This window comes from Arvicanthis niloticus, chromosome 11, assembly GCF_011762505.2.
Source record: "Arvicanthis niloticus isolate mArvNil1 chromosome 11, mArvNil1.pat.X, whole genome shotgun sequence".
In the NCBI taxonomy this organism is placed as follows: Eukaryota; Metazoa; Chordata; class Mammalia; order Rodentia; family Muridae; genus Arvicanthis; species Arvicanthis niloticus.
In genome coordinates this window covers 36435387-36457425 of record NC_047668.1, presented here as the reverse complement: position 1 = coordinate 36457425, position 22039 = coordinate 36435387, and the positions used below count along the sequence as shown (strand labels likewise).

Below are 22039 nucleotides of genomic sequence, written 5' to 3'. Positions count from 1 at the left end.
ACTTGCTCCCAAATATTTGTGGCCATCTCAAATGCCAAGTGCCTTTAGGCCTGTCTCCAAAATTCCCAACTCCCTGACAGATTTAACATTGTACATAAGTACTCATTCGGAGCATTAAGACAAAGATCTTAGTTAATTAGCCTGCTTTTATGATCAGAATTTAATATAATCCAGAATATGTACTCAATATTTGGGTCTATGTCAAAAATAATAACATTGTTAAAATCAGAACCTGAAGAAAGTTTGGAAGCAAAAGAAAAAGTATATTCTAAAACCTGATCTCTGTATGGAAAATACTATCAACATTTGTCTTTACTTCTTGCAAATCTTCATTTATGCATTGTAAGTTTGGGTTATATTCATATTATAATTTTTTTACCTTGATAGCCTCTTCAAAATTGCATCATAAGCACTTACAATTTGCTGTTGTGAGATTTTTTTCATGAGGAATCACAAAGAAGCATTCATTTCCCCCAGAAAGAAAGGGTACTAATAGACTAAAGAAAAGACTACATTCAAGTCCAGGTTGTTGAATCAGTGAGGGGGTCACTTACCACAATGTAGGTTACTCAAAGACAGCTGTATTACTGAAAAGCCCCATGCCAATACATGTGAGATTCTGTACTAGAGGGATACCCCTAAGCTAGTCTTCCATGTCCTATATACTCCAGCATCTCAAGATCACAGGGATAATCCAAGAGAAGGATTTCATACAATTGAGGGACAGAAGAGAGTGGAAACTAGGATCACAGGTACAGTCTTGTGATCCTCCAGACTCGGTCTAAGGGGGATATTAAGAAATATTCATTACCTTTTAAACATACCTTTCAACTGCATGGGCCTACTTATTTTATTGTGGTGATTGTGGAACTTCTATAGATCCATAGATGCTAAGCATCATTGTGGGGATAGTCATGTCATGCCTGAAGGAAACAGCTCCATGGTGTCAGTCACCAGAGTCCTAATTTACATGGATATGGAAAACTAGTGATTCTTAGACACTTGTTATATAATGGGTATTTGCTGTTGCTTCATTTGGCATACCTAGCAGTCTAGCGGGAAGGTGTTTGTGGTAACTGGAATGAGAACTGCCTTCCATAGGCTCATATTTAAACAGTTGGTCTGCAGTTGGGTTTTTTAGGGAATTATGGAACTTACAGGATGTAGAGTTTCTTGGAAGAAGACCTGGTGGAAGAAGGGCTCGCTATCACAGGGTCAGGGTTTAAGAGAGTTATAGCCTCACCCACCTTCTAGCTCCTCCCCCTTTCCTCTGCTTTCTCTGTATGGCTGAAGATGTGATATCTCAGCTCCTTGCTCTGAACACCTGCTGCCATGCCTCCCCTGCCATTATGAACTCTCCTTATAAAACTGTAAGCCAAAATAATTCTTTCTTTTCCAATATCAGAATTGGTACCAAAAATAGGATTACTGCCATGAAGAACATGATCATACTGTTTAATAGAGGATTGTGGAAGACTTTGGAACTCGGAACTAGAAGAGCAGTTAGGTGATATAAGCTGAGCTGAATGGGCCACTGTAGTAGGAGCCTGGAAGAGGCTTCCTTGCATAATATAGACTGTGGAGTCCTGGTTCCAGAGCAAAAGATTGCAGAAGGAAACAAAGACTATATTAGCAAATGAAATAGAGGCCATTCATGTGATATTTGGACAAAAAAACTTGGCTGCTTTCTGTCTATATCCTAAGAACTTGTCTGGGGCTAAATTAAAATGTACTGGATTCATTTATTTAACAAAGGAAAATTTAAGACACCATAATGTTGATTGTGTGGAACAGTTATTGCTTAATATTATTATGTAGGTCTATGATGAGTAAACATAAGTGAGGCAAAAAATAAATACAAAAATTAGTTTGGAAGGGTAAAAGGAGTTTTAGAGAGCTTAATGTTAGAACCAAGGCCTACAGTGACAGAGAAAATGTTACTGTTACGAGCCTAGCACCAGTAAGCAGAGGCCTCCTGCTCTGGAACAAGTGAAGTGTGCTCTCAGGGAAAGACCCTGCCCAGCTCAACTTTCAACCTGTAAAAGGTTGTATGGCCACAGGAAGAAATTGCTTCATATATGAAATCTGTTGCTAATTTGGTCAATAAAAGCAAGGGTTCATCCCAAGGTGGCAGCTAAACTTGGCAGTGTCGAGGTTGAAGGATGAGTGAGTGATGGGATTATGGATTCCACAGTTTCAAAGAGCTGCTGAAGCCAGGCAATGTGTGGCAATACTAGTCACACATTAAACGGCTCTGAGAAGCCATTGAATGAGATTGTAACAATGAGTTCTGTGTCACAATGAGTACTCTAAGATATTCGAGATGCTAGAGCCTTAAGACTTCTGCCAATGCTTAATACAAGAATAAATCAAAGCTGGAGAAGTGCCATCTATGCCCTTTTAACTAAATCCAGGATCTGGATGTGGATTTGATATTTGCCCAGCAGATTTTAAAGACTTGGTTAGGTCCAATATTTCCTCACTATGGCCTCATGCCTTTCTTATGTAATGGAATGTATATTCTGTGCCTTTTCATGTTATAAGTATTTGACTTGCTTCATAATTTTATAAAGGGTCACAGTTAAGACCATATCTCCAGTCTCAAATGGACTGTTCAAAACATGGGAACCTCTGAAGATGGTCTAGATGCATTTTGCCTCATGAGATGACCATGAGCATATAGGGATCAGTGGAATACAGTAGTTTAAGAGGAATGTCCCTCATAGGTTCAGATATTTAAACACCAGCTTCCAGTTGGTAGAACTGTTTGGGGAGGTTATGAAACTTTCTGGATATGCAGTCTTGCTGGAGAAAGTATATCACCAGCAGAGAGAGTTGATACCCTAACTATCATCCCATTTCCAGTTCTCTATCCTTTCTCTCTTTTGTGTTTGAAGATGTGATTTCTCAGCTTCTTGCTTCAACTGGCTGTGGCCATGCATCCCCTATCATAATGGACTGTGCCACTGAAACTATAGTCCCAAATAAACTCCTAATTTGCTTGTGGTTATGGTGTTTTAATCACAGCAACAAGAAGTAACTCTTCTTTGCTTTCTCTTCCTCATTTTTCCTGTCCTCCAGTAGCTATTTTCTTTCAGACTCTTGACTGTAAGAATTGTTTTTATCTGTCATTGTCAGCCAACTGTTCCATGCATGTTTTCCAGATTTCACAGCATCTGTTTCACAGACAAGCAGCCACACAGAGCTGTGATAGGCTAGACACTGGTTCCTTTGCTGCTGGGACTCTACAGAACAGGGTCTAAGCTGGCAGCCATAGACCTGAGAACCTGGAGCATGGGGTCACGTGCTGTGCAGCTCAGCATAGAACAGGAGCCATCTCTGCCCACATTCCCAGGTCTTCGGTGTCATCTTCTCACTACTCCATCCTTGTTCTTCTTTCTCACCTCCTATCATGTCCCCTCAGAACCTCTCCTGAAGCACCATGTGTCTGTATTGGTATCTCCTTTGTGTGAGACCATGAGGACAGTAACTTACTTAGGACACAGTTTGTGTCCCTAGAACCCAGAGTACCTGACATGGGCCAAGTTCATACCACCAGCTGCCAAGTGGTTTATGGCAACTGTTCCTTAATAGGTTACACCTAAAATAAAATAATGGCAGCTCTCCCTTCTAAGTAGATGTTTCATTAAAAGAAACAGCTGACCAAGCTGCCAGCCCCCATAGGCATGGAGCTCTCTGTTTGGCTTGTCTGACCGCAGTGCACTTTGTGGCCCTGGTGTCACAAGTTATCAGTGCCTGGGCCTTAGCTTTGTTGGGTGCTAGTCCGTAATCTGGTGTGAGTGCTAGTCTGTAATCTGGTGTGATAATATAACATCTGCTCAAGATGGAGGAATGGATGAAACAGTTAATAATGCAGAACAGGTACAAACCTGGATACCAGGACATAGAAATTGTCATGGTGTTATATACTAAGGATGATATTCTTGGTTGCTTGTGGCCACTCCCAGGAGTATCCAGGTAGGTCCTGTGCAGACCTCAGCAGAGACCAGTGGGTATTGGTCTAGAGAAGGCATGACTGTCCAAGTTTCAGCTCCTGGAGGTCCACCACCTTCATCCTGCTCTGCTTATAGCTTAAATGACAGCAGGTAATAATAGCCCTCCAGTGTGTATGCTTCCTGTGATGATCAAACATGATCATAGGATAGGGTCTGGTTAATCAACATTCACCAGTTTGTCACTTGCCACTATGCCATACCTTTATGATAAAACACAAACATCTCTAGGAATGGAATCCCTGTGGCTGCTGTTACATCAGGACCAACAATATCCTAAAACATAGTTTTGGATTTAAGACTGCCAACTCCAAGGTATCTAATATTCTTTCATCCAGACTTCTTATCAACCTTCTAATCTTCTAAATTCTGACTGCCTAAAGCCACACTGTCGAGCTCCTCCACTGGGAATGACCTCCCCATCCTTCTATCTCCTCCCCTTTGAGGGAAATTCCAAGCACATCTCCTTCTTGTGCTGGGAGCTCCATCCACAGCAGCTTCTCACCTTGGCCTCCCAGCTCTAACTCTCCCTCAGCTTCCTTCTTCAACCTTTGGCAGAGTCCTACCTCATTGGCTATACCAGGGCTCTGAGTTGCAGGCTATACCGCTGTATACCAGACCCTTAGGCTATAAATATGAGAAAGCCGAGCATTTGTTCCAGGCAAGGAGACATGAAGGGGAGTCCTTCCAGTGGAGCAGTCTGCTACCCCTAAGGTGTATTGACCCTTTTTGTGCCTTGATCAGTGGTTGATAGTTTAACAGACTTTATATAGCACCTAACTCCCTCCAAAATGAGAGAGAGCCTTTTGGCAGTGGGGTAGATTATCACTTTTACTCAGAGCCCTGGCTGCTATGAGCTTTAATTAAACCTCTGTCAGGAAGGAAAGAAGCTAGAGATGGCCCCTAAAAGGTAGCTCTGAAGGACAAGGCTGATTATCAAAGTATTAGATCTGCACTTTGCTGTTAGTGAAGTGGCTTAACTCTCCTGACTTCCAGGGGTAAAGCAGGATTCTTGCACATCCTGCCCCAGAGCCAGACAAATGCAAAACATGATGCCCTTCATCAACTTCCCCTCAGAAAGGTTCATTTTCATTTACAAGGGGCAATGAGGCGCTATGAGCCTCTTAGCAGCGAGCTCTCATTTACTAGGTAATTGGGTGTAGAGAGAAAGAGGTGGGCAGCTACAATCCTGCTCTTTCAAAGCAATCTCACTGAGCCCAACAAATGCAGCCATTGTGAGTCCTACATGGCCTTTATGGGAAGGAAGTTCCTGCTGTTGACACAGAAGTGTGGGACACAGACAAGCTAGGGCTGCAGTGAACAAGAGCACCCCAGAAGGTGCCAGGGTGCTGCTTTCCTGACAGAGCTCCTTGCCCTCCCCACCAGGGCACACACCTTTCCTTGAGAGTTTTTCCATGCTTTTGAAGACAAGATAGAAGTCACTGACAGGTGAGCAGCCTGCCTCCAGGAGAATACTCATGAGAGAAGACACTAGTTCCTTCCTTTGAAACAACCTGACCATCAAACAAGATTGTAGCTCCCAGGGTCTGAGAAGGCACAGTATAGGAGTGCCTGCAACCCTAAAGTGGCCAGTGACTTTCGCACCAGGCTCCACCTGACACAAAAGCTAAAGCTGGAGCATGTCACCCCAGAGACAGCAGCTGGCTGCACTACCCTGCAATGCTGAGTAGAAGCAGACTACAAGGTGCTGGCTTCTCTAATAAAATAGCTATTAGATGTTCCTGCTTTTCTGACAAGCAATGACTCAGACAATGAAAATTCACTACTTATTCAAGGGAAGTCTAAAATACAAGGAAGGGATGGACACCAGATCCCAAGGGGCCTGACCCCATGGAGTTGAAGCAAGAATGGAGCTGATCCGAAGCTGCTCGGGGAGTTAGACAAGCATTTCCACTGCAGCATCTTGAGTGTTCTTTAAAGGAGTTCAGAGATTTGTTTTTAAATATAATATACATATAAATTCCCATGCCTTAAACCTGATATCCTCTATCTAGTTTTGGTATTTGGGATGCATCTCTAACCACTATGACTACATTTGAGCATATTGTTTTCTAAGTTTGATAAAATGCAACCGATCCAAGTTTTTATAACCGCTCTTATTTTTCATGTCAAGGCTCAAAATCATGATTTGCTTCTCTTGTTTTAATTTTTAAATAATTTTACCTCTTATACTTTAAAAAATATTTTATGTGTACAGTATATGTCTATGCACAATGTACATGCAGTGCCTGCAGAAGCCGGAAGAAGGTGTTGGATCACCTGAGACTGGAGTTACAGATAGTTGTGAGTTGTCACATGGGTACAGGGAATCAAATCTGGGTCCTGAGCAAGAGCAGGCAATGCTCTTAATTGTTAAGCCATCTCTCCAGCTTTTATACTTAAGCAAAATTGAGTCCTTAAGCAAAATTGAGATCCATTTTATATTTTGTATAAGATTGGGGTCCAAATTCATTCTTTTGTGTCGTAATACCATCTGGCCCCAATACTATTTTCTGAAAAGATTTTCTACTCCTTTAAGTAGCCTGGGCACCTTGGTAGAAAAGCTGTTAATAGAAAACAGGGAAGGGGTTATTTTGGGTTCCTTTGGTCTGTCTCCTAGGCCTGATGTCTTATTTGGCGACATTCCTTGTTTCTGCTTTGCTACACATTCTGAAGCAGAGTGTGTGAGTCCTACAAAGTCGCTCTGTATTCTCTGCTGTGGATATGGTTTCAAATAGTAAACGCTACACCATCATGAAGGGCAGGCCTTGGCAGTGACCTTGTACTTTCTATGTTAAAACATCATTCATTACAAAGGGAGTTATGATTACATGGTTGCTATGACAGGAGATCTAGCCTGAAATAACAAGATTCCACTCAGAGAAATGGATCCACAGATGGCAAGGTAGGCAAGACATCAGGAGAAAGAACTACTTAGAATGTCTCTTTTGTCCTGACACCCTGCCATACTGAGCAGCAGGCCTTCCTCTGCACCCACACAGCAAAGCTCCTCTATATTCAGACATCAGACCCTCCTCGAGGCCCAGAAGGCATATCCTCCTCTATACCCAGGCAGCAGATTCTCTTATATACCCACCCAGTATGCCTCTCCTATACCCAGGCTGCAAGCTTTTCTCCACTCCTGGACAACAGCTCTCCCCTGCACCTAGAGACCTCCACATGCACACACATCAGGCCCACAACATAGCAGAACTCTCTCTACAGTCATACAGCAGTCCTTCCTCCACACCCAGCAGATGACCTTTATAACAACCAGAAAGTAAGTCCTTCTTTACACCCAAACAGTAAGCCAACATCTGTACCCTCTTCTACAGTGCACTGAAAAAGCCTTCCTCCATATACAGACAATAGGCTCTGCTCTACACCCTGCTATCAGACCCATTACATAGCAGATCTTTCGCTAAACCAATACAACAGCCTCTCCTCTATACTCAGACACTGGACCCTCCCATAGGATAAAAGAGCACACCTTCCTACACACTCATGCTAGTTGTCTACTTTACCCAGACATCAGGCCTTCTTCTGGATCCACACAGCAGCACCCTCCTTATACAAAGAGAGTAGGCTGCACTCTGGAGGCACATAAGAGTCCCTCCTTTGTACACATGCACACACAGAAGATCTCCATATTCACATAGTAAGGCCATCTCTGCATGCAGACAGCTGACACTCCTCTATACCCAGATGGGAGGTTCTTCTCTACACCCAAGCAGCTTCATTCCTTCCTAGGCAGCCAGCAGACCTTCTCCCACATCTAGACAATAGAATCTCCTCTATACTCAGCAGCAAGCTATACACCAGGCTTTTTACAGTTATAGAGAACCTACTTTTTTAACTGTTTCCTTCAGCCCTCCTTAATTGTTGGTGTGTCTTCTGTGGCAGAACCACCCTTTGGCTATTCTCTGAGCTTAAATATTGTCTCAGGAGTTGTGTCTTATTCCACATCCTACCCATTGTACCTACTACATATCACCTTCTGCTTAGGGAGACATATCAAGAGCCTGAATTCTCACACTGTGTTGATCTAGTCTTTATTCTGTGCTTGAAATAAGCAAAGCACAAAGACAGATTGATTTGCAACAGCTTCAAAAATCAACTTCAAAATATAACTCAGTTGGTAGAGTATTTGCCTACCCTGTATGAGGCCCTGGGTTTTAATCCTCATTCACCAGAATTCCCAGTACTTGGAAAGCAGAGGCAGAGGATTAGGAATTCAAGGTCATCCTTGGTAAATAGCAGGTTTGAGGCCAGTGCTGATATAATGCCAGGGTAGCCAAGCATGGCATGGTGTGTGTGTGTGTGTGTGTGTGTGTGTGTGTGTGTGTAGCCAATGCTTAGGAAGAAAGAACATGAGAATTGCTCCAGGTTCAAGGACAACTTGAGCTACACAGCACATACCAAGCCAGCCTCTGTCTCTCAAAGAAACCAATTATAAAAGACTAAAATGGCATGGAGAATATGTACAGCTAAGCAAAGTACCAAGACATCACATGATATTGTGCTGATTACCTAGAATGAGAAAGAACATGGAGGAAGAAATGAGTGGAAAGAAGCTGGAAAAGAGAACAAGTTTGGTGACAGAGGCTAGTGCACGGTTGTGCAGGATGTACTATAGTGGCAGGCCCCAGTGTCAGAGGCCAGTTCTTCCCAGGTAACCAGGACTGAACTCAGTATGGCAGAGGGGTCCTACAGATCCCATAGTGTACTAGGGCTGAGCATTAATGCAAAAGGAAAGTCACACACAATCCCAGTAGACCAGAGAGGATCAAGTCTTTAGGCTACTGGAAAGCTTTGGCTTCTGAGCATCCAGAAAGCATAGTAACTCTTGCAGGGAGTGCTGGAACAAAGCCGCACCCTAACCCTCTTAGACAATCAGTGCCACATTGAGACTATCATTGGTGAGAGGAGAAGAAGATACATTTCCAATATGCAGGGCTTTGGACAGTCACTAGGGTCCTTATTCAGAAGAGATGCAAAGCTGCCTCCTTAAGGAGAAAAGAAATCCAGGAAAGAGATAACTGGACAAAGAGCCTCAGATTTATCCAAAATCTTCTGCTTAGGGAACCTCCAGCTACCCTGAGACGGTGACCAAAAACGAACAAGTTCGTCCTTCAGATAGGGGGTGATTCTGGCAGTGGCAGAACCTGCCCAGCCCCAGGGAACTAAGAACCCTGTACAGACATGCATGGAAGCAAGAGCTTCCAAAAGCAAATAAACAGAAATAAATTAGGTGTGAGACCTCATTTTCCTGAAACTTATTTCCCAGAGGGTATTCCTGCTTCTGAGTTACTATTTTTAAAAATGGACTAAAAATCAAGAAAGAGGGGAGGCTCTGATCTGGCCACACAAGGTAGGACATCTCACCCCTCTGAGGCTACAAGGGCTCTGCCATCCCTGATCCTGGCCCTGGGAGACAACAGGCTGCTTTCACCAGTGTGTTTCTGAGTCAGCTTAGCAGCCTGCAGGCAGGACTCACTCTGTCTCAATGTCATTGCCTATTCTTCTGTGCCTCTGAAGCATCATCTCACAGAGCTTGTTAACAAAATAAAAACCCACAAATGAGTATGCTTTATGTGTCAAGTGTAACAAGCATGAATCTTGGATCCAATTTCATTTCTGCCAAAAATGAGCTGGACCACAGTTGGTTTGCTTGTCACTCATTAATACATGATTTAATTGTTTAATTTTAAACATTATGAACTATCAACTTGTGTTTCTTGGTATTCTAACATTCAGTTGAATGCTAGTTAGAGAATACTTTTTTCAGAAGCATCTAAACGGCGCTGTTACATTGTAATTAAACTACCACCAATGCATTAACTTGTTTCCTTCTTATCTCACAGATGTTGCTTTCTCATTTATTGATTGTTCAGTTGTAACCTTAATGTCGGCCATAGATTTTCTACTGACTTAAGAATACTCTTGGAATTTCCCCTTTCTCTTCTTTGATACTTCCTTTTTTTCTTTATGCCCCACATTATCTTTCTGCATATTTTAAGAGTGATTGTGCTAGCCTTAATCTCTATTATTTTTTTAAATTTATCCATGGATGTATGTAGCAATATCTTACCTATCTCATTATACTGAGCTGTTAGGGTCCTGTGAAAGACCAAGGACACAGCCCCAGTGAGTTCTTTCTTGTTCATCACTAGAAGCACCCCTTCCAGTCTCAAAGGCAGGAGTTTGGTAAGGAAAGGTTTTCTGCCTATTCATGTTGTCACACTTGCCTATGAACAGCAGAGATTCAGAGATGATTACATACTAAAATATGTGGTGCATGGAGGCTCTATCATTCATTGAACACTCAGTAATAAGTGGAATACATTTGGTGTGTTATTTAATTTAGAAATTGAAAACTCCAGAAAGTTCATGCTTATGAAACAACATTCATAGACCATGAAGTAATAAGTGCAGGTGAATAAAAACCTGACTCTCTCTGATCTAAATCATTTAACTATTCAACATTTTACTGGTTAGTTCAGGCATAACATTATAACCTCAATTAAAACTAGTGGCCTCCTCCTATAGTCAATGGGAATGGGGATTTTCTGATTTCCTTTCCTTTCTTCTTTCTCCATCCCTGCCTCTCTGAGTCCCTCCTTTTTTCTCTCCATCATCTCCATCCCTCCTTCATAGTCTCCTTGCTCTCCATCTTCCTTTCATTCTACCCATCCCTTTTTCCTCCTGTCCTTCCTCTCTGCCCCCTTCCTTCCTTCTCACAGAAACAATCCCACATTAGCACCATGGGGTGCAGGCATATCAAGCATGACACCTTGCCTGGTGCCTGCCAGGTTTAAAGGACTATGCCATGACCTTGATGAAGGACACTTGGGGAGTTTAACTGAAACTATTCTAGTAAAAGCAGAACATAGAGAATTCTGCTTTAAATTTTGATTTTATCTTTTAAAAATCAAAAAGAAAAAGACCACACCTGCTCTAATATGTTTCTAATTTGTGTCTAGTGTGATTAGGTTCTTGAGGAGACATTTGTGCATAGACATTCATTTGCTGTCTATGTAGATGAAATTATTCTTCTTAGAGAATGAGGTTTACAAAGAAAGGCTCTACAGCCCAGACCCTAGTGCCTAACATAACTGGAGAAATGCTGATTTCCAGGCCCAAAGCAGAGATGTTGAGTCCTTCTTATTACCTCAATCACTGAGTGTGCTATTGCTCACAGGAGAACTGCCAATGATGGTGAACTTAAACTTTGGGGCAGGTGGACCACGTGAAGCTGAAATATATATAGCTATAAGTTCCAAGATCTAAAGGACTTCTTATCCATAGAAAAGAACTCGCTGTAAGTTCCAAGAGCATCCCTAGGCATCTACTCAGAGTGAGCTTGACATCCTAAGGAGAGGAGCCTTTCTTTGTCACTTGATCTGTTAAGGTTTAAGATAACTTAGAGGTTACAGTCCCAGGGAACTGCACAGCAGTGACTGACCTGCTGGAGACAGGTGCAGCCATGAATATCCTGGAATCTTAAGGGGGCATCAGGGACACCCACTCATGCTCCCCTAGGATTATGTGAAGCTTTGCCTCTCTACCCTAGATCTCTCTCCGCCTTTACTCTTGTGAGCAGGCTGACCATATTGATGGGAGACTTGGGTTTCAGGTGCCACTGTCCTAGTGGGGACATTTGAACAGATAGGATACTTTTCTGAATGCCATGTTGTTGTTTGGGATTTTTTTTGTTTGTTTGTTTGTTTGGTTTGTTTTTTTTTTTTTTTTGATTCATGAAATTAGCATAAACCTTAGAGGCTACAAAGTACATCAAAATATTCCTTAAGGTGTTCTAGCACTGGAGGTATGTGCCTCTAGGAGACTACCTAGTTCATTTGTTTTTTTATTTGTCCATTCATTTGATCCTTCCTTTCTTCCTTCTTTAAGAGTTATAAATGAAACACGTGTATATAGGTCAAATGCCAACTTGAGGGAGTCAATTCTGCCCTTCCAGGCATCGAACTCTGATTATCCACCTTAGAACCAAGTGTCATTTGAGCCAACTGATTGGTCCAGGCTCAGACCAGCAATCCTCACAATCCTTGAGGAAATCACAAATAAATGAGGCCTACAGACTAAATCCTACTGTAAAACTCACCCCCCAAGGCCTCCATGAGGATAGATTCTATCCCAGACTTAAGAAACGGGGGCTTTGGAGGTTTCCTGAGTATACTAGCCTGAACAGGGTCAGGGAAGGCCCTGCCTCAGAGCTGGAGGACTAGCTTAAATGCAAGGAAATGTGCCTAGCCCATGGGTATTCTGGTCCTTGGGAGAGGTGAAATGTCAGTCACGGAGGATACCCATTAATATCATCATCTCCTAATATGTTTATGTGATCCTTAGGTGCTTAATGATTTTCTTATTTACAGATGGAGAAATGGAGGCACAGAGAAATTAAGTGACTTGGCCACAGTCACAAGCTGGGGAGGACCAGGGAAAGCCTAGAGAGAGCTGGCTCTGGGCCTGTATCCTGCCCACGGAGTCACCCTGCCTCCGTCCTCAGGAGAGAAGGCTTCCTACAAGGTAAGAGCCACCTGTCTCTCCAGGATGTACCTCCCTTGCCTCCGTACTGAGTAGGGACTGTTAGTGTGCAGTACTGTGAACAACATTCTCTGGTCCAGACAACATCAGTGATCACGTCCACGGTTGTTCAGCCTGGGCATCTGATCCTCTATCCTGGCAGCTCTGGCTTTCCATCATCCTTACATTATCTTTTCAAGTGACTCCCAGTAACTCTGGGTTTCCGATGTCTCCATCTTGCCATCCCTACCACAGCTCTGCTTTCCCCCTAGGAAACTCTCACTCTGGTCTTCACCTATTCCCTCATGTCTGATCCTTCTTTCTCTTAGATGGAAAGTTCCAGAGCACTGGAACTTAGAAAGGAATGGGGGATACTTTCACTACCCTTCCAGAGCTCTTGTTTGCTTCTGTTGCAGCCTCCCTGCCCCTCTCATACCCAGCACACCTCAGGGCCTTGGAATACCTGGGTAACTTTTACCTCCTAGACATTCACAGGAACCTAATCCTGACATCATGATTGTCATGGTGTGTCAGGCAGGGAGAGAAAAGGGCATAGATGAGATGTGCACTTGTTTCCCTGGCTGGAAATTCTGTTCTCCAATCCTACACAAGGCAATTCCACAGTGTCTTTCTGACACATGCCATCAGCCCACCCCACAGAATCTTATTGTCGCATTGAATGTCCATTGCTTTTCCATATACAGTTCCTAGAATTTGATTCCCTATTGTTGTCTGTTGAGGTTACTTTCCTGGGGAATTTTCTGTTGATGCATTTGGATCAGCTCCATCCTTGAAAGCTCCTGCAGTGAGGTGTCCTCAGATGGAGAAGTGCTTTTGTCATGGAAAGGGCACACCTGTCACAGGAAATTGTTCCAACAGGGGACCAGCTTAGTGACAATTAGTTGTCATTAACTGATGGCAACCCAAAGTGCAGGTGCCATCCTTGGGACCCACAGAGCTCATAGCTCCTCAATGTATGCTAAGTATTTTACAGTTTGCAAAGCCCTTCCAAGTCCTTCCTCATTTTCTGTGAGCATTTACAGCCACCTGATCCTCACTTCAAGCTTTTGGGAAACTGTGTCTCTTACTCAGAACATTGTACAATGTTAAAACTGAGGCGCAAAGGACACCAGGGCACAGGGTAGGGAGGCTCTTTAACTGCACTGTGTATACTCTAAGCCGCATTCTCTCCCCACTCCCAGATCTGTTCATTTTATAATCTGAAACAGTTTAGCAGCCAACCTTCTGACAGGTCTTGTATTTCTTCCCTTTGTATGCTCATATACGTCATAGGTCACAGGTCACAAACTTCTACTGTTTTCTATATATTTTTAGAATGTTTCTCTCCCCCTAAAAGCTACAAGAATAAATTTGGGTGTGGGTTCTAAGAAAATTATTAACTACAGATTTGCTAGAGTAATTTCACATATATAAATGAAAGGTTTGGGCAGTAGTTTTCTATGTAAAAACATAGATGAATTTTAAATCATAATGTGTTTCCCCTGATAATTAAAATTACTTAGGGGAATCCACAGTACAAAATAGTGAGCGTGGACAGCTACCTGCCTCTAAGAGCCCTGAATCAGCATGGGATTATGGAGCTGCATGTGAAAATGCACAGACTTTGAAAATTTGTTTTTAAAGGAAGACAAATGAACAAAGATCAGGCAGCCCAAAGGCCAGCATGCTGACTGATGATTCACCCTTGGTAGTTAAAGAAGTAGGGCCAGGAAGCATTAGGACTCTATCTTCCTGAAGGAAAGGAAAAGACAAGACTGTTACATAGAGAGTCTTTCTAGAAATGGGCATGATCATACTTGACTAAAAAGTACAAGGATCTTTTTTCACGTATTTTAAGATAAATTGATATTATCTTTTCAGAAAATTCTTTAACCTTTGCATAAAGGTGTGCATATTTATTGTGATTTACTTTCTGTGGTTGAAGAAATCAAATCTACAAAATAAAACAACACATCTCTCAGTCAGTAGGAGTTAGGGGCAAGTCAGATGCCTCTAAGCACCAAGGACAGATATGAGAACAGCAGATCTACACATAGGATAAGCCCTTCTGTTCCAGCATGAACAGAACAGTGGGTTAGGACAAGTTAAATACAGCATGTTGGCTAGACATTCATACATAAACAGCAAGCATACAAAGGAAAGGCTGGGTCATGTCTATCATGTTATAGAGCCCCTCGACAGTGTCATCTAGGGGAAGAACCTTCTCTGGATAAGGTGGGGCAGCTGCTAATTTTCCATCACAATGCTAGACAGATCTCTGTCTTTGTACCTCTCTAGTAGGGAAGAGAAATGGGGAGAATAGGTGGTTGTCTCTAGTCTGAAGATAAGGGTAATCTACTGGGAATATTCGGATGACCTCATAAGGTAGTACAGTGTTGGGACACTTGTTTAAAGCAAGTTTCCAGAAAAGTATTCTAAGATGAAGAAAGAACAAATGAGTGCCTAACACTGAGAAAAAAAGCTTAAGTACTGGAGACATGGGTGGCTTCTGGAGAAGAGCATGAAAAGCCATTACTTTACAAGAAGAGCCTCCATCCTGCCTTTGAAGTCCATGACACAGTGTCCAGGCAAACAGCATCCTGGATTAAGACCTGGTAGGGACACAATCCTATGAAAATCATACGAGTCCTATGTGCAGGTTTAGGTCTGGCTTCTCCAAGGTTCTCTAAAGGATCTGAGAGTCAGCCAGCTATTGCTCTTAAGAACAGTAATCCTCAGGGCTGAAGGAGACCTAGGCTTCCCCACAAGACATGGTTGTTGGACTGTCCTATAAACCAGCTCAGACCACACTGGAGCAAGAAAGTTGAATTCCATTGTGTGCGAGTAGATACCATAAATAAGAGACAAAGACAGACCAAAAGTTCAGGGTAGTAGGTTCAGTAGGACAGTGCATGCTGTCCTATGGGGATGCCACCACTTGGGTCTGGCTAGTGGTGACCAAGAGGAAGTCAGGAATCATCTCTTAGTATTCTTTTTACTGAGGGTTTAGTCAGCATCCTTCCAGACATGAGCACTGGCCCCCAAATGTGCACAGCTGCTGCATCTCAGAGCAAGGCAAATGTGTTACATATTTCCATCCTAATAATGACAAGAGAAAGAAGGATGGGAAAACAGACAGACAGACAGACAGACAGACAGACAGACAGAAGATTTGTTTTTACCTCTGTCTTATCCATCTAATATTTTATTTCTATCTGATGAGATTAAAGATTAGACAAGTTAAGTAATGTTATACTGGTGCTGTGAACCAGAAGCCCATTTCTCTCTCCTAACTTTTCTGTAACCTCTTGAACCTATGCTATCTCTTATTTCCCATGAATATCAGATCAGATCGAGATCGAGTAACCAGTATGCTCTCACCACATTAAACAATCTAAACGAAGGTATGATCATATGTCAGAAAGCCACTTTCAATTGTTTTAGCACTCTGTCTCTGCACTTTGCAGGAGTGACCAAAGCATTATGATTTCTTTCTTGCTGACCTTCACAGATAGGTTTTATGATCCAAATTTCTGTGAGCCAGAGCAGAGTTTGGGCACATGTTCTGTTATGGAACTGTATGCATGGTATGTCTGTTACCTAGGAGACAGTGACTTGCAGTACCGGTGCTAGTTGGGCACACCAACCCACACACTTGCATCTTCACACCTCTTCTCTCCAGAGTTTTTGCTTCTTCCTCATCATATGTTCCATACAACTTGGCCTCTGCTCCTTCTCTAATCTTCTAGTGTGTCTAACCAGCAGTGAAACAGATTTAAATAGCAAGGGCTGAAGACAGGGTCAGCTAATTGGTGAAGATGGTAACTGCTTCCTGAATAAGTGTAGAATGATAAGGCAGGGTTGAGAAACAGCTCAAGTTTTGAGGTCTAACTCAAAGCTACCTACATCCCACTTACAATTCAGGACCTCCTCTGGTCCTTTCCTACAAGGAGCACTATGGACGGGAGACAAGGTCCATATGTAGAGATATAGAAAGCTTGGCTTCCACAATCCCAGTATCCAAAATGCAGCTTCTTCCTGGCCACAGTTATAACCTGCAGGTAGTCAGTACAGAAACCAGCTTCCATGAGCTCCCACAGATTCCACAGACTGCATGAGAATACAATGCCTTTAAAATATCACTTCTTTACTAAGGCCCAACCTGTGTCTTTTATTGGAAAAGCTAATATCTAAGTAATAAGATAAATCCTGGTTCCAAATGTAAAGTTTATGTGCTATAAAATAAGTCACATGTTCTTTCTTCACTACTTCATTCTGATAGTTTCTGTTGGGACAAAACCACTTTCTTAAACTCAAGACATAAGTATAAAACCACTTAAAGTTCTTTAGAAAAATCTATCATAGTTTAAAAATAAACAGACTTAAAGGGGGGGAAGGACGAATGCTAAAGTAGATCTTTCCATGTGGATTTCCTAATGTACATGCTCAAAGGGGCACTGGAGACCCAGGCAATGAGTGGGGTAAGCACGTCCAGTCACAAGGAGGGCAAAGCTGGGTATGGGATCACAGAGCCATCCTGTTTGCCACTAATGGTGCCCCAGGGAGGGGTCATCAGAGGTAAACCAGCCACCTTTCCAAGATGGCAAGGGGTGCAGGGCATAGAACCCGAAAAGAGTATGTGAGTAGCCTGCAGGAGTACCTGCACTGTGACTGCACACTATTAGGTGTGATATTAGAAAGTGCCATTGCACAGTATATGCATTATGCTGAATCCGAACCATACTATTGGCACTTGCTGAACATCTGTAAGGATAGAAAACTAACACATTTGAAATGTTTTACCATGTGTTTTTTTTAGTCAAAGGGACACTTACCATTTATTTAGTGTTTGCTGTATGTAGAATGTTGGGTTAGACATTTAAAAAATATGTTTATCACTTAATCATCATTGCAACAAATGTTGTTTGATAGAAAATAAAACATATTCTAGAACCACTGTCATTCCTACAGGGTTAGTGATGGATAAACCAGCAGGACCAGAGGAGGAGAGAGGAAAAGTAAAACCAACCTGTGATGATGGGGGTAGGGGAATGGGTTTTAGCACAGAACAATCAAGGCCTTTCTGCATAGCTGGAGTAGTATGATTACATGATAAGCAATTAGTTTGAAAAGAGCTGTCCATTTCCTGAGGCAGAATTGACTTGTATATGTAAAACAAATAAAAATACAGAAAGGGCTAGGCATGGTAGCATATGCATTTAATCCAGCATATCGAAGCAGACACTACATAGTGAGTTCCAGCCCAGCCAGGGTTATATCACATGACCTTGACAATATTTATAACAACAACAGCAGCAGCATAACAACAACACAGAAAGAATTATCAATTTAAATACAAAAAGTAAAGGAGCCGTTAGATAAGGAAGCCAGTGTTCCGGAACATCCCATGCCCATGGAAAAGAGCAGGGACTGCCATACCTTGGGTTACACATTCTTTCCTGAACTACAGCCAGGAGCATTATAAATGCAGGTTTGCTCACCAGATTGTGAATAAAAGTGCCAGACAAAGTGGTAGCTGCTCCCTTCTGAAATCAGGAACAGACCCTGTGGAGGGTAACCCTTACTGAACCCTAGAGTATGACCTGGAGGTTTTTGCATGTCCTATATCCTTTGTCTGGAATATCTTCCTCCTGTCCTGTTTTAACCAGAAACATGATTAACTTCAAACATCAGTTCCTCTACCCTTCACCACAGATTTTACTATCCCCAGATGAGAGTATTTCTCAGCTCAATTTACCCTAACACTTATACTGCAATTTTAAATTCCTTACAGGATTTTAAAAGCCCCCTCCCCCAACTCCCTCTCTCCTGGACAACTTCACAGGGTCTTAGAAGATACATTGTTTGCACCTCACTGCAGGCTTTACTCTCTTGTCTCATGGGTCCAGAAGAGCTTTGCTAAAATTTTGCTGTATTTTGAAATCTCATGTTAAATAGCAATTTTAGAGCCTCTGTGTGTCTGTCCCTTCTGGTGCTATTTAAATTACGGCCCATACACTGAGACATCATTCAGATATTTAATGCTCAGACAATAACTGGACAGAGGCCATGGTAGTATGATGCCCAAAAGATGCCCATAAAGCTCTGTACCATGTACAGCCCCCTCAACAGTCTCTTGGGTGCCTTTATTGTATCCACCCCACCCCCCGACAGATATGTTCTGGGAATAAGGGACCAGTTCACAAGGTTAGTCAGAGCAGCATCCCAGCCTGGCCTGTCTAGGTAATCATGTAAGTCCACTTAATCTAATCTTTTCAACCATCTACTCAGACTGCAGCTAAGTGACTCTTTTCTTTATAATGTTCTATGACTCATGCTACCACTCATGCTACCATAGCCTCTGGGTAGTTATACCCATCTTGCTCCTCCTGTCCCCCTTGAAGGGACACTGTCCCTTTAAATGTCATTCTTCCTCTTTGATCCGTGAGCTATTCCTTTCAATATGTTGCCTGTTCTTTGTTACCGTCAGACCAGCAGTTTCTCAGAAAATGGCTCCACCCATCCATCCATCCATCCATCCATCCTCCTACCACCCATCTATCCATCCATTAACAACCCTTCAGATCCCTTTGTGCAGGGATGAGTTACAGACTCTTTCCGTGCATGGATATATGAGTCCCAGGTACCACAGCATTCTATGAACATGTACTTTCCATGAGTTCTTCCTTTCTGAAGCTATCCCTCATTTACTAAATTGGATGTGGCATTGTATCTGAAGCAGACAAGTCTCATGAATAGATATTAAAGTCATTGAATGAGCTTATGTTTCTTATTATATGAGGTTTTCTGGTGTCACCACATTATATCCATAGAGAGTAAGTGTAGACACTTCAAGACAGAGCAAAGGACAGGTATCCCCACTAAGATATGCCTCTAAAAGGCCATGTGCATCTGTTGAGTGCTTTACTCTAACATGTCTTTGTAACTCTTTTTATGGAGTTAAGTGGATTTGATACATGATACATTGGACAATGCATGGAATATGTCATAATGCCCCCATCTTCTGCCTAGGAATTTAGCCTGTCCATACTGAGAGGTGGTAAAAATATCACAGATGGAGTTTACAAATGATCATCCAGTAATCTGAAAGGTGTTTTTACTGTTTGTGTTTTATCATCACTGTCTTTTATCAGCACCTTTGTCTTATTGAGTAGAATCCAATACATACCTATTTGATAAATTTATATTCATGTCTAGTGTATTCATATATAGTTTAGGTATTTGGTGAATAGATATTAGTAAACATCCATCTTATGGTTGTTCATCCTTGCAGCTTAAAAGGGACATTTAGAGCAGGTATGGCTTTCCCACCATGAGTTCAGAACTTCAGGGTTTTTCACTGATAAACAAGATTGGTGCAAGGGCTTATCAGAAAGGAGAAAGGCTAGCAGAATGCCACATGACATCAGGGGCTCCTCTTCCATGGCAAATCATGCACATAGTATGTTCTCTGCCATGGGCATAGGTCTTAGTACCTAAAATGAGCCTGGACAAGTTAGATTAGACAACATGGAAATGAAGCTCCAAAGGTATGAATGACTTTCTGCTCACCCCTCTTTTCTCTAAACTCTTTATCATATTGATCCAGTCATCTATAAGAAAAATCTAAATACTTTTGCATTTGTAAACATAACGAGTGTCTTCTTTGTTCTTGGTACAAAATACAATGCAGACACCCAAAAGTGTCCTAATCAAATCCTTAAGAGGAGAGCTGGATCCCTGAAGAGCCATCCAAATCTGTGGCTGAAGAGTGCAGAAGCCTAGTGGTTACAAGATCCAGGTTTCTTTGTCACCCCTAAATGAACATACTTAAGACCGTTCAGCCCTTGCTTATCCATGCTGCCCTATGGACTCTAAAGAGCTACACAGGATTAAGGGCCTATGACTACAGTGCCAGTGACAGGAGAAGTGCCACACAGAGCTTTCTGAATTCACTGGACAAGTACACTGACCACCTAAAAATCTATTCACAGATGGACGTGGACGCTGAGGAGAAGCGCCATCGCACACGGTCCAAAGGCGTTCGAGGTAAGTCCGAATTCCCCCATGCCCCTAAAGCTGCCTAGGTAGCCCTTATTCTGCAGAACTGCTGCAGCAGTTCACGCTGACCCCACTCCAACACCACCAACCTTTTGGTAATTTTCCATGGAAGAAGAGTACCTGTGACACACGATAAATTTTTATCTGTTTTTCATCTTTCTGCAGTTCCTGTGGAGCCAGCCATACAAGAGCTGTTCAGGTTAGTGCTTTGTGGGTGGAAGGCATCCCCAGCATCAGTTTAGAAAATCTGCCTCTGAATGGGTGCACTGTATTTAAAACTTCATGGGCAACTAGCTCATGGCTTGCTATATGTTATATGCTATATGCTATATGCTATATGAAACTAGTTCCCCTGAAAAAAAAAATCCTCCCTTGGTCGTCTCTATCTGTTTCTGTCTGTTTGTCTGTCTCTCTGTTTCTCTATCTGTCTGTCTCTGCTCTCTCTCTCTCTCTCTCTCTCTCTCTCTCTCTCTCTCTCTCTCTGCCCCTGTCTCTCTTTCCCTGCCTCTCTCTCTCTCTCTTTCCCTCTCTTCCTCCTTGCCTTCTTCCCTCCCTCCCTCTCTCCCTCCCTCCCTTCCTCCTTCCCTTTTTCTCCCTCTCTCTTCCTCTCTCTCGGAGGTCCATCACCATCAGTGCCCACAGAAACCCATTCAGCTATATAATGAGCTCTTTCCTGTTGCAGCTGTCCCACTCCAGGCTGCGACGGTAGCGGTCACGTCAGTGGCAAATATGCACGACATAGAAGGTAATGCCTGCCTTTTTCACAATGTGCTGTCTATGATGGCTTGTTTAGAGACCCAGTGCAAGTGAAGACGTGGGTAGGTGTTTGGGGATATAATGCATGCTATCCTTGTCCTCTTTCACTTCTCCATGTCCTTCCATCTCCTACACAGTTCTCAAAGCATACGCATGCTCACAATGTTGACAATATACAAATTGTCACAAATTATGATGAGTCTCACATTCTCACCTATGAGCCCATGCTCAGCACACAGAGCGCTTGGGGCTTCCTACCATCCATGAGGAACTCTTATCCTTCTCTCCTCAGTTCTCCCTCCATGAGAATGGTGAACCTCTGAAGTTAAACACAAGACCTGCTGAGCTTTCTGTAGTAACTTTGGTCCTATCACCTAAGAGATCTTCTGTGGGATACACAGACTGAAATGATACCCAGACAACTGCAGTGATTGCCCGCACAGGGGATAAAAGTTAAGACAGATCACACTTAGTTCTGGGAACAGATGGCCCTGCTACTCCCACAAATACTGGGGTTTCATGTCCCTAATGGCAAGGGCTATGAAGCACATGTGGAAGAAATGTATCTAAAACTACACCACAGCAAGAGCACCTTATACACCCCTGTCACACTCATGTTTGCTTCACATCAGCTCTGACAGGAAGCACAGGGGGGTCCTGGTGTA

General features: G+C 42.7%; 1 protein-coding gene across 26 annotated transcripts in view; it reads left to right on the top strand.

Moving 5' to 3' along the window:
- Myt1l (myelin transcription factor 1 like) overlaps nt 1-22039 on the top strand; it is a 383678-nt gene that overhangs the window by 227823 nt on the left and 133816 nt on the right. For 25 of the 26 annotated variants that reach the window (XM_076942026.1, XM_076942031.1, XM_034514008.2 and 22 more), the window contains 4 exons: nt 12407-12560; nt 20552-20606; nt 20784-20817; nt 21301-21363. In XM_076942026.1, the coding sequence (XP_076798141.1) occupies nt 20552-20606; nt 20784-20817; nt 21301-21363 (152 nt within the window). In that variant the 5' untranslated portion in view covers nt 12407-12560. The remainder of the gene's footprint in view (nt 1-12406; nt 12561-20551; nt 20607-20783; nt 20818-21300; nt 21364-22039) is intronic. The other variant, XM_076942035.1, reaches the window with a different exon arrangement.